Genomic DNA, 13,284 nt, shown 5'->3' with positions numbered 1-13,284 from the left:
ACCTCATTTACGGCAGTAAATGTCAAATTTAAGTACATACATACATACATACATACAAAGTATATATACACATACACAGACATACATACTGTGACATCACACGAGGTAGGCCTGGCCAGGAAGGAGCTCAGGACACCAAGGTTTCCAACACACAGCTTCATTATTCAAAAAAGAGCAGGTTTCCCAAAAGAAAGTGGCCGAAATGCGGCACAAGAAACAAAAAACAACACACTAAATGCCTAAAAAAACCTCAAGTCTGTTCTCAAAATACTTTCTTCCAGATCTTCCTGTTCATCTCCATTCTGTTTTACTGCATATACTCCTCCAGGCCGACTGCAATTAAGTGGCTTAAGCAGACACACCTGGAGGAGTTGTGCAGCATGCTGGGAAGCGTAGTGTTTGGGCTGGCGGCCATTTTGACAGGATTCTTCATCTCTGGCCAAGGAATGTAATGGCCCTCCACTACCTGCCCCCACATGATGTCACCATACATTACATACAGTACATACATAACATACATTCAATACACGCATGCATAACATATACATATATACATTACATAACATACATTTAGTGCAACAATTATTTTGCCACATGGCGAAAAAAAAAATGCCACATAGCAAAGAAAAAATGCTACATGGCAAAATCAGTTTTGCCACATGGGAAAAAAATGCCACATGGCAGAATCCATTTGGCTACATGGCAAAAAAAATGCCACATGGCAAACAAATGGCACATGGAAAAAATGCTACATGGCCGAATCAATTTTGCAACATGGCAAAAAAAAAAAAAAAAAAATGCCACATGGCAAAAAAATTCCACATAGCAAAATCGATTTTGCCACATGGCAAAAAAAATGCCACATTGCAAAATCAGTTTTGCCACATGGCAAAATTAATGCCACATGGCAGAATCCATCTTGCTACATGGCAAAAAAAAAAGTTGCACATGAAAAAAATGCCACATGGCAAAATCCATTTTGCCACATGGCAAAAAATGCCACATTGCAAAATCAGTTTTGCCACATGGCAGAATCCATTTTGCTACATGGCAAAAAAAAGGTTGCACATGAAAAAAATGCCACATGACAAAATCCATTTTGCCACATGGCAAAAAATGCCACATTGCAAAATCAGTTTTGCCACATGGCAAAATAAATGCCACATGGCAGAATCCATTTTGCTACATGGCAAAAAAAAAAAAAAAAGTTGCCAAAAAAATGCCACATGGCAAAATCAATTTTGCCATATGGCAAACAAATGGCACATGGAAAAAAATGCTACATGGCAAAATCAATTTTTCAACAGCAAAAAAAAAAAAAAATTGCCACATGGCAAAATCAGTTTTGGATCATGGCAAAAAAAAAATGCCACATGGCAGAATCCATTTTGCTACATGGCAAAAAAAAAATGCCACATGGCAAAATCCATTTTGCCACATGGCAAATACCACTTTTGTTTTTCGGGCCTGCTGCAAAATCTTCACACTTTTATATTTTTTTCAGCTAAATTGGAACTGTTAAATGTCTTCATCATTTTCTATTAAATCAATCCAATGCCTTAATTGAATTGTCCAAGAATATCACATCATTGTCCCCTTCCTGCCATCCCATACAAAATTTTTTTCTAGATCCGCCACTGATGTCAATGACGGCGCTAGACATCCAAAATGAACAAACTTTCATGTTTGTCATTTGCATATTTGTTAAATTCGGGCATCAGGGGCTAATTAATAAGGAAGAAAGTCAAAATGACAGCCTTGAGGAGTTTCACGCTGAACTATCTCTGTTAATATACTTGGTCTGTGTTAATGTAGTGTAAAATCCACAGTCAAATAAATACGTTATGAACGATGACGCCATAGAAAAGAAAAGAAAAAAAATCTCCCACTTTTAAGACTCCAATTAATCAGGCAGAACTCCGGCACCTCGGGCCAGACGAGCTGTCTGTTTACGAGGATATCTTCATCTTCCGACAAATTGACTTGCGGAAGGTGTGCGGCGCGGGGGGTTCGGTTCTTTTATCATCGCGCCTCCCTGGAAGGTCACGCCGCCCCACCGCGACACTCCCCCTGGTCATCCTCGCCAACAAAGGTGTCGCTTTAATGAGGGGCTTGAAAATCCTCCCTGGGTCCTACAAAGTCACACTCGCTTGGTTCCTACTAAGGCATGAGATGTTTTTCATCTTCGACGGCGGAATTTGCCCGCGGCTTCAACTTCCCGTCAAGCCGACTAAACGGAAGAAAGCTTTCGGAGGCGCCGGCCAAAACACGGACGGACGTCATCGCCGTAATTGGACGCCGTGAATACGTCCTCCGGGCGCCATTTTTAGCGCCTTTGCTAGCAATCAAAAGGCACAACACGGCGAGGTGATCATTATGTGCTCTGTTGTCAAGGCGTCGTGTTCGCCGGGATTAAATTGGCTGTGATACACGGCCTGAGAAATCACACGCGGCGTTCAACCGTTGGAATCTTTTTAAAATTCAGACCCCGGAGCCAGCTTCGCTAAGCTGCGTGGAATTTGGTAGGCATGTCTATTATGAATAGAGCCGCAAAAAGCTTCTGAAAATGTACAGACTGTCTGCCATTTTGAATCAAAAGCAGCCATTTTAGTCACATTTTCAGGGCTACTTTGGAGGTAGCAACTCAAGCCTTCAATCCAGTCTTATTAGGGAACCCATAGACTTCATGACCTATTGACCTGACACTTCGTCGTTCTTTGCGTCACGCCTTATCAGAGGGGGCCGAGCTTCATTTAGTATAGTCAGGCGAAGACGGCACACGCTTATTTCTAAGCAGGATTCAAGCTTGGATTTTTAAAGAACTACGAAAGTTGTACCGCATACAAACAGGAAGGATTGTCTCAGGAGTGATTTGTTCGAGGATTCAAGGCAAACATTAGATTTTTCGTACCATACATGCATTTTGAAACGTTTTGAAAAAAAAAAAATCAATGGGAGAATGGGAACCGCTGCAGTCATTCTTCGACATATATACGTAAAATAAATGCGTAAATGCCCGTTTTTTTGCTCTTTTACCAAAGAATCGAGACAGTTTTACCTCCATATCTACAAAGAATTCCGTGATTGAAGCATTCGCAGGAATTTTCTTCTTTGTTTACACATGCAGCCGGCTAATTTTCAGAACTGACTAGCCTCATAGTTGGCCAATATTTACAAGAAATAAATACTAACTGTACGTTTTTTTTTTTTTTGCTTTCAACCAAGAATCGAGATTGTTTTACGTCTATATCTATGAAGAATTTGGGGATTTAAGCATGTATTCACAAGAATTTTCGCCAGAAAAGCTCTGTTTACATATGGCGGCCACCACATTGACGAACAGACTAGCATCATACTTCGATATATTGACGTAAAATAAATGCTACCTGCACGTTTTTTTGTATGTGCTTTTAATCAAGAATCGAGACGGTTTTACGTCCATGTCTATGAAGAATTTGGGGATTTAAGCATTTATTCACAAGAATTTTCGCCAGAAAAGCTCGGTTTACGTCAGGCGGCCGCTAGCCTCATTCGCTAACAGAGTAGCATTGTACTTCGACAATATACATAAAATAAACGCTAACCGCACGATTTTTTTGCATTTAACCAATAATCGAGACTGTTTTACGTCCATATCTATAAATAATTCAGGGATTTAAGCATCTATTCACAAGCATTTTCAAAGGAAAAGCTCTGTTTACATATGGCGGACGCCACATTGACGAACAGACTAGCATAATACTTCAATATATTGATGTAAAATAAATGCTACCTGTATGTTTTTTTTGCTTTTAACCAAGAATCGAGACTGTTTTAGGTCCATATCTATGAAGAACTCGGGGATTTAAGATTTTATTCACAAGAATTTTCGCCAGAAAAGCTCTGTTTACGTCAGGCAGCCGCTAGCCTCATTTGCTAACAGAGTAGCATTGTACTTCTACATATATACGTAAAATAAACGCTAACCGCACGGTGTCTTTGCTTTCAACCAAGAATTGAGACTGTTTTACGTCCATATCTATGAGGAATTTGGGGATTAAGCATTTATTCACAAGAATTTTCGCCAGAAAAGCTCTGTTGACGTCAGGCAGCCGCTAGCCTCATTCGCTAACAGTACATAATGTATAATGATAATAAAGGCATATTCTTATCTATAATAAGTTGTGATATAGAATTTATTAATAATCTATTTACATACGTATGTCAAATGTGCTGGGCCGCCTTGGGAAAACAAAGAGCTTTTTCTGTTGAAGCTTCTTGTGAATACAGCAAATGCTTAAATCCCAGAATTCTTTATAGATCTGGACGTAAAACAGTCTCGATTTGTGGTTAAAAGCAAAAAAAAAAAAAAAACGTGCAGTTTGCATTTATTTTAATAAATATGTCGAATGTTCTGCGGCCACCTTAGGAAAACAAAGAGCTTTTTCCGTTGAAAATTCTTGTGAATAAATGCTTAAATCCCTGAATTCTTTATAGATATGGACGTAAAATAGACTCGATTCTTGGTTAAAAGCAAAAAAAAAAAAAAAAAAAAAGACATGCATTTGACATTTATTTTACGTAAATATTGCGAACTACGACGCCAATGCTGTAGCGGCTAATTTCTCCCATTGATTTTTTTCATGTTTCAAAGTGCATGCATGGTACGAAAAATATAATAATGACCTCGAATCCTCGAACAAATCACTCCTGTTTGTATGTGGTACAGCTTTCGTACTTTTTCAACGGCGTTGGATCCCTGCATGTGTTGTGACCGATTACGAAAGCTGAAGCGGACTGTAGCAGAGCCCCATATTAGAAGGCGTTGCGCAGTGTTCACATGGCGTCTTTAATTCTACTCTTTTTTGCTGTTTAATTTTTTTTTTTTAAATGCCCTCCTGTTCCAATTTTTTCTTACCCCAGAAAATTGAGATTTTAGGCTTTCCAATGAGGACAGTTCTGAAATTTGGCCAACTTGGCGGTCTCAGAGCAAACTTCAAGTCACCTGACTGTTTTCCGCCATATATATAAGCACAACTTGAACTTTAACCCACCAACTTTTGGTCAAAAAAACAATCTGACGACAGCGAAAATGTTACCCGCGGAGAGCAAATCACGCAATCTGCCAGTGGCCTCGTAAAGTCGCTGAGTGTAGCGATAAAGGCTGTTTCCAAAAATTGGGACACTCATTTATTATGTATCAGGACCAATCATAACATGCCAAGACTTTCGCTGACTTACTCAAATCGTCTCTCTGGTTTTGGTGACTGGTGCACCACGGTACGTCAGAAAAGACAACTACTTCAGAGCGATATTAATCCGAACATTCCGGGTAAGTTTGATTAACGGTAAAGAAAAAGTTGACATACCTGAACGTAATAACGGCAGGAGCGTTCTCTTTTTTGCAGCTGTAAAGCAAAAGAAAAGGCCATTGTCAGAATTTGACATCAACACAAGTACCTTTAGAGACAATGAGCAATTATTCCATGAAATAAACATGACGACAAAGCAAATTTTACTTTTTTGGCATTCAGAAACACGAAACGAAATGAAGAAAAAACATTGTGGTAGTCAGTAAATGTTACTTTGATAGTGCAAGTGCAGGGAAATAAATATAGAATCACTCCATTCTGAAGAAAAAAAGTATGTAATAACTCCATTTTGAGTCGAAAATACAAACACACCCAGTCAATTTGCTTTCCTTAATTGGGCAGATTAGATCTGCTCGTTTGTCAGCAGTTAAAAACAGTGCAGTTATCACACCACGGAGGGCTGTCGGACCAAGTGGATTCACAACGATCATGGCTCTAACAAGAGAGATGTCTTTTGAAACCAAGGAGAGGATTATCAAACTTCTTGAAGAAGGTAACGCTACACGTATAGTTGCCAAAGATGTGGGCTGTTCACAGTCAGCTGTATCAAAAATCTGGATGAAGTACAAACAGCATGACAAGGTTGTTAAAGTTAAGCGTACTTGTAGACCGAGGAAGACATCCGAACGTCATGACAAACAACTAAAGGCCATATGCCAGGGGTGTCCAAACTTTTTGCAAAGGGGGCCAGATTTGGTGTGGTAAAAATGTGGAGGGCCGGCCTTGGCTGACGTCCTTTACGCAGAATATATTTATGCAAATTTTAGCAAGCCATTCTGTGTGTCACATTTGCTTTATAATTTTTTTTTTCTAAATTAATTTAGGGCTGTCATTAATTTTTTTCAATGAATCACGTTAAAATATTTGACGCAATTAACGCACATGCCCCGCTCAAACAGATTAAAATGACAGCAAAGTGTCATGTCCAATTGTTAATTGTGTTTTATGGAGTTTTGCCGTCCTCTGCTGGCGCTTGGGTGCGACTGATTTTATAGGCTTCAGCACCTATGAGCATTGTGTAAGTAATTATTGACATCAACAATGGCGGGTTACTAGTTTATTTTTTGATTGAAATTTTTTTCAAATTTTATTTAGAACGAAAACATTAAGAGGGGTTTTAATACAAAATTTCTATAACTTGTACTAACATTTATCTTTAAAGAACTACAAGTCTTTCGATCCATGGATCGCTTAAACAGAATGCTAATAATGTTAATGCTGTGATTAACTCGATTAAAAATTTTATTTGTTTGACAGCCCTAAGTTAATTATTTCAACCGCTATTGGCCCCCGGACCGGACTTTGGACAAATGACCTGATATTACCAGGACACGCCTCCAAAATGTCCACAAATGACTTAATATAACAAGGACATCCCCCCCAAATGAGCCTAAATGACTTGATATGACAAGGACACAGCACAAATGATCTGATATGACCAGGACACGCCCCCAAATGTCCCCAAATGACCTGATATGACCAGGACACGCTCCCCCAAATGTCCCCAAATGACTTGATGACAAGGACACGCCCCCCAAATGTCCCAAATGACCGGATATGACCAGGACACGCCCCCCAAATGTCCCCAAATGACCTGATATGACCAGGACATGCCCCTCAAATGTCCTCAAATGACCTGATATGACCAGGACACGCCCCCCAAATGTCAGGAAGTGACCTGATATTGTCCCCGAAATGTCCCCAAACCAACCTGGGTGGGGTTAAGATCTGTATCTCCACAAAGCAAAGCCCCAGAGTAATTTCTCAAGAAATTGCAGTTTCTAGTTTCTATACAAATTAGCATCTAATGGGGGAACTTCACGGACGTGCAATAATGACAAGCGTCGAACGGCGTGAATGGTTTCAGGGCCAATTTTCTGTCAAAACGGGCAACGGTTTGGTGGAATCACCTTGTTGAGACTCCGCGCCGCGCTGTCCTTCCCGCCCGGCGTCAGGTTTCGCAGCTGGACATCGAGCAGATCCACCAGCTGCACCATGGTCCTCACCGTGTAGGTGATGTCGCCCGCCTGGAGGTTGCTCTTGGTCTGCTCGGCCAGCTCGCGGGCGATCACTGCCGCCGTCTCGCCCGCTTTCAACTGAAACGCAAAGCAGGGGAACAGTGAGCGATGCCCGAGCACCTGCTGGAACGAATGCCCCAAGCCTTACGTCGATGACAAATGGCCGCTCAGAAATGCGCAGCCCCGGCAAATGAATACCGTTTAGCCTTTGCTTATAGCGGAGCCGCCGCTTCCGGAAACTCAATTAATACCCTGTTGTACGCTGGCGGCGACAATTATGGACTCGCAAACTATTAGTGCGGGATCTCCCTTGATAATGTTATGCCTTTATGAAAGCAACATACAACAAAGTTTAAGGGACTAGAAGATTAATTGTTTCTCATCGTTTCCACGCATTTGAAATTTACCGCCATCTGCTCGAAGCGATCCGGCGGATTACGACGGATTGTTTGCCGCCCCGTTACCAACTCATTAGTTCCACTATTGCCACGTGTTTGAAAGTCTTAACGGATGCAATTGCGTTTTCTAACTCATTGACAACAATAGATAATTTACAATTTTTATCCTTCTGCTGTGAACTGAGTTTGTCACTAGCAGACGTCCAATTCATTTGAAGTGGGAGGGTGGCAGCGAATGAACATTCGTTCATTCACTGCCATCCCTCCCACTTCAAATGGATTGGACGTCTGTGGCTGTCAACAGTGAAGGAGATACCTTTTCTTGTAGGCACTGTCTAACTGTTTGCATTATTCTAACAAACTTAATATAACCAATCAGGGTATAGTATCTTTTCTCGTATTTACCGAAGGACTGTTTACTCTTATACACTTAATATAAAATAAATAGCCTTTAAACTATAGATTAAGGAAAACAAGCAGAATATAGGGCATAAGAGATACATTACGCCTTCTTAGCAAGATTGACGCTAACAAGCCCACGTTTACACCACCAACTCTCGCAATCACTTCTCCCGGACAGTACAGAACAAATGGCGTGACGCCCTGTCCCAACACAAGGAACACCAGAGAATGTCCAATATCCAACTGATAACACAACTGTTACATCCCACGGATGGCTCGCTAAGGACGTAACATATAACGAGCCACACGAGTTCACAATTTATTTACAATAGTCAAACTCGCAATGTACAAAATGCTGAAGCTGGCTTCAGGGTAAACCCAGGCCATAACAACAAAAAAAAAGGAATCTACACTTAAACCCCACCCACTAACAAAACCCTGATCATATTTGGAAAAAAAACAGCCACTACCCTGGCTTCCTACAATAAACAAAACAGGAGAAAAGGGGTTGAACAAAAATGGCAGCTTACCCCTACTGCTTCGGTGCTCTTATTTACAGTGGTGAACAAAAACGATCCAATAATGGCAAAACACAAAAGACCTCAACGAAAAAGCGGGAGTGTAACCTGTTTTCGGTGAGCCTTCTTCAAACTTTTGGAACAGGGAGTCAGTACACAGGGTTAACGCCGGAGTGAACGCGCTGAATTTTGGCCCTTCCGGCCGACTTGCGGGATCGGTGCCAGCGGAACACCCATTTCCTTCGGCTATCACCGTTTCCGCTGCTTGGCCAGAGGGCCGAATTCCTTCAATCATGATTTCGATAAGAAAAAATTCCGAGAAAATTTTTTCCCAATTAACAGCTAATCGTTTTGCACAATCTGACAGCGACAGATATCAAGTGACTGTTTTCGCTATTTTTGCCACAGTGCTGTTTATTAAGAAGCTCAAGCACCCACACAAAGCGCATCCCTGCAGCTAATCAATAACATTAATTGACCAATTAAGACCAGACAAAGGAGGAAAAAGCCAGGGAATTTCGGCTCCGCCGAGTACTTTTGATTTGCGCCACGCTTAGCCAATAGGACATGAATGCGTTTGAATACCTTGTGGCTGATGATGTTGACCCAAGGGGAGGTGCAGTTCGTGAAATCCGGCCCCTGCGGGTCCCAGTACCCCTCGGGACCCACGCATGAGTAAGTAGCCACACCTAGGATCCACATAAAAGCAGAGAAAAAAATCAATCAGGCAAGAACTAACCAAGTGGGGAAAATGCATTTCTCGTTTTCAAGGCTTTCATACTGCCGAGAAAATCCAGGAATTGAAATAAACAGCAGGAAGAAAACAAAGCCAGCCCAGTCTCAAGTCACCGGCACGTCCTCGTTTGTACTTGACTCAGACGAAGCGCACTAACGCATCCTGTTTGATTGACATATAATTTCCTTCGGCTGTCCACTTTGGACAGACTTATGTTTGATGGCTTCATGAGATAAGAGTGTGGGGGAGGGAGGAGAAGAATCTGGGCACGTTGGCTCAAAATAGACTTCCTTTCTCGGTGTTCGAGTCAAAACTGGTGAAAAAACAAATATCGGGCTTTTGGCAGTCGTATACAGTATTTGGACAAAAACAGCATACCTATGGTCCCAGGAGGACACGGCATTTTGGCGACCACTCCCTGCCCAGTTTTGGGCCAAGAGACGTCCATCATGACCAGAGGGTTACAGTACTCCACCCTGACATTGGGAAGCCTGGAAGAAGATGGCGACCGTTCGTCTCCCGTGCCCAAACGCCCCACCGGCGTCTGCGTTCTCGGAGGGACCGCCGCCACCGTGGACGTGGCGATGAGAGCCGCGGTGCTCGTTTTGACGGTGCCAGTTCTCGGCGAAGTGAAGGCGAGCGTCGTGGTGGCGGGCCGTGCGGTGGTCCTCGCGGTGGTGCTTGTCGTGTCCACGTAGATCATCATGGAGGATGACGACTCTGGAAAGTAATGAATAATCCGTTTAATCACCCAAAACCAGCTTTCTCTTATTGATGGTAGATTTGCATTTCATACCATCTAGCATATTGTGTTATTTCTTTTCAATTTTTTCATATTCTTTTGACTCACCGACACGTTCAAACACCAAAACGACCAGAATTTCCACGTGACGCAAGGACTTTTTTTTTTTTTTTTCCACTAGAAACTTACCGTTCGCCCCCCAAAAAGTTTTTTTTTTTCTGAAAAGTACAAATTTTAAACGTATTTAGTCCAACAGTTTGCAAATGATGTAATTCCCATGTTTGAAAATTCAGGAATTTAAGGGGCACAAAATAGTATACAGTTTTGGGCAAAAACGTATGGTTCAGCCCAGTGGCGGATAGCCGTCAGTGGCATAGCCTGACTTGGTTGCCAGTTGAATGTCAATGTGTTTGGTCAAAAATCACAGCCACACGTTTTGCTGCAATTTCATATGAATGGAAAATTTGGACGTGCAGAGCCGTCAATGGCATGGACGTGCATGGCCTGAAAAACTGCCATACACCCCCCGAAAATGCTACAAGCCAAAATCCATTTTGCCACATACCAAAAAATGCCACATGGCAAAATCCATTTTGCCAAATGGCAAAAAAAAATCCACATGGCAAAGAAAAAATGCCATATCGCGAAATCCATTTTGCCACATGGCAAAATCAATATTGCCACATGTAAAAAAAAAAAAAGCCATATGGCCAAATCAATTTTTCCACATGGCAATTAAAAAATGCCACAAACCAAAATCCATTTTGCCACATGGCAAAAAAATGCCACATGGTAAAGAAAAAATGCCACATGTCAAAATCTATTTTGCCATGAGGCAAAAAAATGCTACATGTCAAAATCCATTCTGCCACATGGCAAAAAAAAAAAAAAAAAAAAATGCCACATGGCAAAGAAAAAACACCACACGGCAAAATCCATTTTGCCACATGGCAAAAAAATGCCACATGTCAAAATCCATTTTGCAACATACCAAAAAATGCCACATGCCAAAATACATTTTACCTCATGGTAAAAACAATGCCACATGGCAAAATCCATTTAGCTACATACCAAAAAATGCCACATGGCAAAATCCATTTTGCTACATACCAAAAAAAAATGGCACATGTCAAAATTAATTTTGCCACATGGCAAAAAAAATGCCACATGGCAAAGAAAAGATGCCACATGGCAAAATCAATTTTGCCACATGACAAATAACAATTTTCGTTCTCGCGGCCTCTCCCAAAATGCCCCCATATCAATAGGAAATGACCCAATATGAACAGGAAATTATTCCGACAGGCCCCATAATCAACAGTAAACGAAACGGGAAGTGACCCCGAAATGCCTCAAAATCAACAGGAATTGTCCCGATGTACCAACTGCCACAGCAAAGCTCCCATCGCAATTTCACCAGAAACAGCATTTCCTAGTTTAGCATGTTGTCGAAACGAATCATTCAAACGCAACAACTGAAAACATCATCGACGAGCATCTGTCCCGATGCCGCTGCCGGCATCTCTGCGAGCCGTCCGTTATTCATGAATATTTGTTGCGCATTTAAATTTGGGGAGGAGTGATGACAACCTCAAACGAAGCGCATCCGACACCCGGTAAATAGCCGCATCAATTTGGCCATAATTGAAATGAGCCGGCGGCGTTCGCGTACTGTAAATGGGTCATTCCAGAATCGGAGGACATTTTCTGTCCTTCCGACCCTAGCTAATTTAAAATAATCCATGCGCAAAATACCCTCCCCAAAAAAGCACTTTTTATGATTATACTTGTTCATGTTAATCTAGCTGTATTCGAAGTACAACTTTGATCCATTTTTTGGATCAATAATGAGCTTAATTTGAAAGGTATTATGGTCCGTGTGGGAATTTTCCGTCATCTTGACAAAGAGGCTCTACATGCTTTCTAATTGTGTCACCGAGAATCCTCTGATCATTTCGACTTGACTTTAATAGCAAGAATTACAAGAACAATAATTTTCAAAACACACATCCAGACAAAATAAATAAGCTTCCCGGAACACGACGCTTGATTTCAAAGTGCGCTAATTAGCCGCGTCGCCCCGCTATCCTCCGGCCCTCGGCTCGCGCAATTAGATAAGCCGGCTCCGCTCGGAGGACGTATTACCAAATGAATCCGCTACGTGCGACTCGTGGAAAAGTTTGCCACATCAAACGAAAGTGACTTTTTCCAGTCTTGCACTGAACCCAATTACTAACAGATTGCAACCTTTCTCTGTCGTTACACCTGCAAGTGGCGCTTACAAACACATGGCATAGTCAAGGTGTTATGCAATGTTCCCTCTCATTTTTCATGTGTCTGAGCAGACACACAAGCTCCCAGAGCACACTGAGGAACACTGTGAGCAACATCAGATGTGTACGCTGTGGCCAGTATCACACCTGTTCAAAACTTTGGATCATAGAAAGTTACATGGACATACAGGAGCCAAGCTAACTTTTCACTCTTTATTTTTCTCCGCACGAGTGTCGCGTTGCCGTCTTGAACACACCGAGTGTCGTGCTGATACATCACTGTGGCGCCGACAGTTGTCCTAGTGACGCTCTACAATATATTTCTGTTGATTAAAAATATCTGTTGATATTTATTTTGTGCGCCGCATAGATTTTTGTTGTGCGCCGAGCATGTGCTTGGACGGCACATTGGTGTTTTGCCAAACTGGATGTGGTGGAAAACACAGACAAGGCTGAAAAAGTAGTTTCTGCTCTTGCACCCCTCTTTAAAATAAGCTGCTATATTTTAGACCAAAAGAACTGTTGTGTTTGATAAAACAATATGGCCTCTGAACTACAGTGGGGCAAATAAGTATTTAGTCAACCACCAATTGTGCAATTTCTCCTACTTGAAAAGATTAGAGAGGCCTGTAATTGTCAACACAGGTAAACCTCAACCATGAGGAACAGAATGTGGGAAAAAAACAGAAAATCACATTGTTTGATTTTTAAAGATTTCCAAATTAGAGTGGAAAATAAGTATTTGGTCACCTACAAACAAGCAAGATTTCTGGCTGGCAAAGAGGTCTAACGAGGCTCCACTCGTTACCTGTATTAATGGCACCTGTTTTAACTCATTATCGGTAT

The 13,284-nt window shown here is 41.7% G+C and overlaps 1 protein-coding gene across 2 annotated transcripts in view; it reads right to left on the bottom strand.

Annotated features, from left to right (window-relative positions):
- Positions 1 to 13,284, bottom strand: part of LOC130928501 (adhesion G protein-coupled receptor L3-like) — a 231,677-nt gene that overhangs the window by 67,834 nt on the left and 150,559 nt on the right. For both annotated transcript variants that reach the window (XM_057855157.1, XM_057855158.1), the window contains exons 10-13: positions 9,802 to 10,143; positions 9,273 to 9,376; positions 7,262 to 7,447; positions 5,349 to 5,387 (exon numbers count right to left, since the gene is read on the bottom strand). In XM_057855157.1, the coding sequence (XP_057711140.1) occupies positions 5,349 to 5,387; positions 7,262 to 7,447; positions 9,273 to 9,376; positions 9,802 to 10,143 (671 nt within the window). The remainder of the gene's footprint in view (positions 1 to 5,348; positions 5,388 to 7,261; positions 7,448 to 9,272; positions 9,377 to 9,801; positions 10,144 to 13,284) is intronic.

This window comes from Corythoichthys intestinalis, chromosome 13 (genome assembly GCF_030265065.1).
Source record: "Corythoichthys intestinalis isolate RoL2023-P3 chromosome 13, ASM3026506v1, whole genome shotgun sequence".
In the NCBI taxonomy this organism is placed as follows: Eukaryota; Metazoa; Chordata; class Actinopteri; order Syngnathiformes; family Syngnathidae; genus Corythoichthys; species Corythoichthys intestinalis.
The sequence above is the reverse complement of the archived record's forward strand: the minus strand, read 5'-3'. Positions and strand labels throughout refer to the sequence as shown.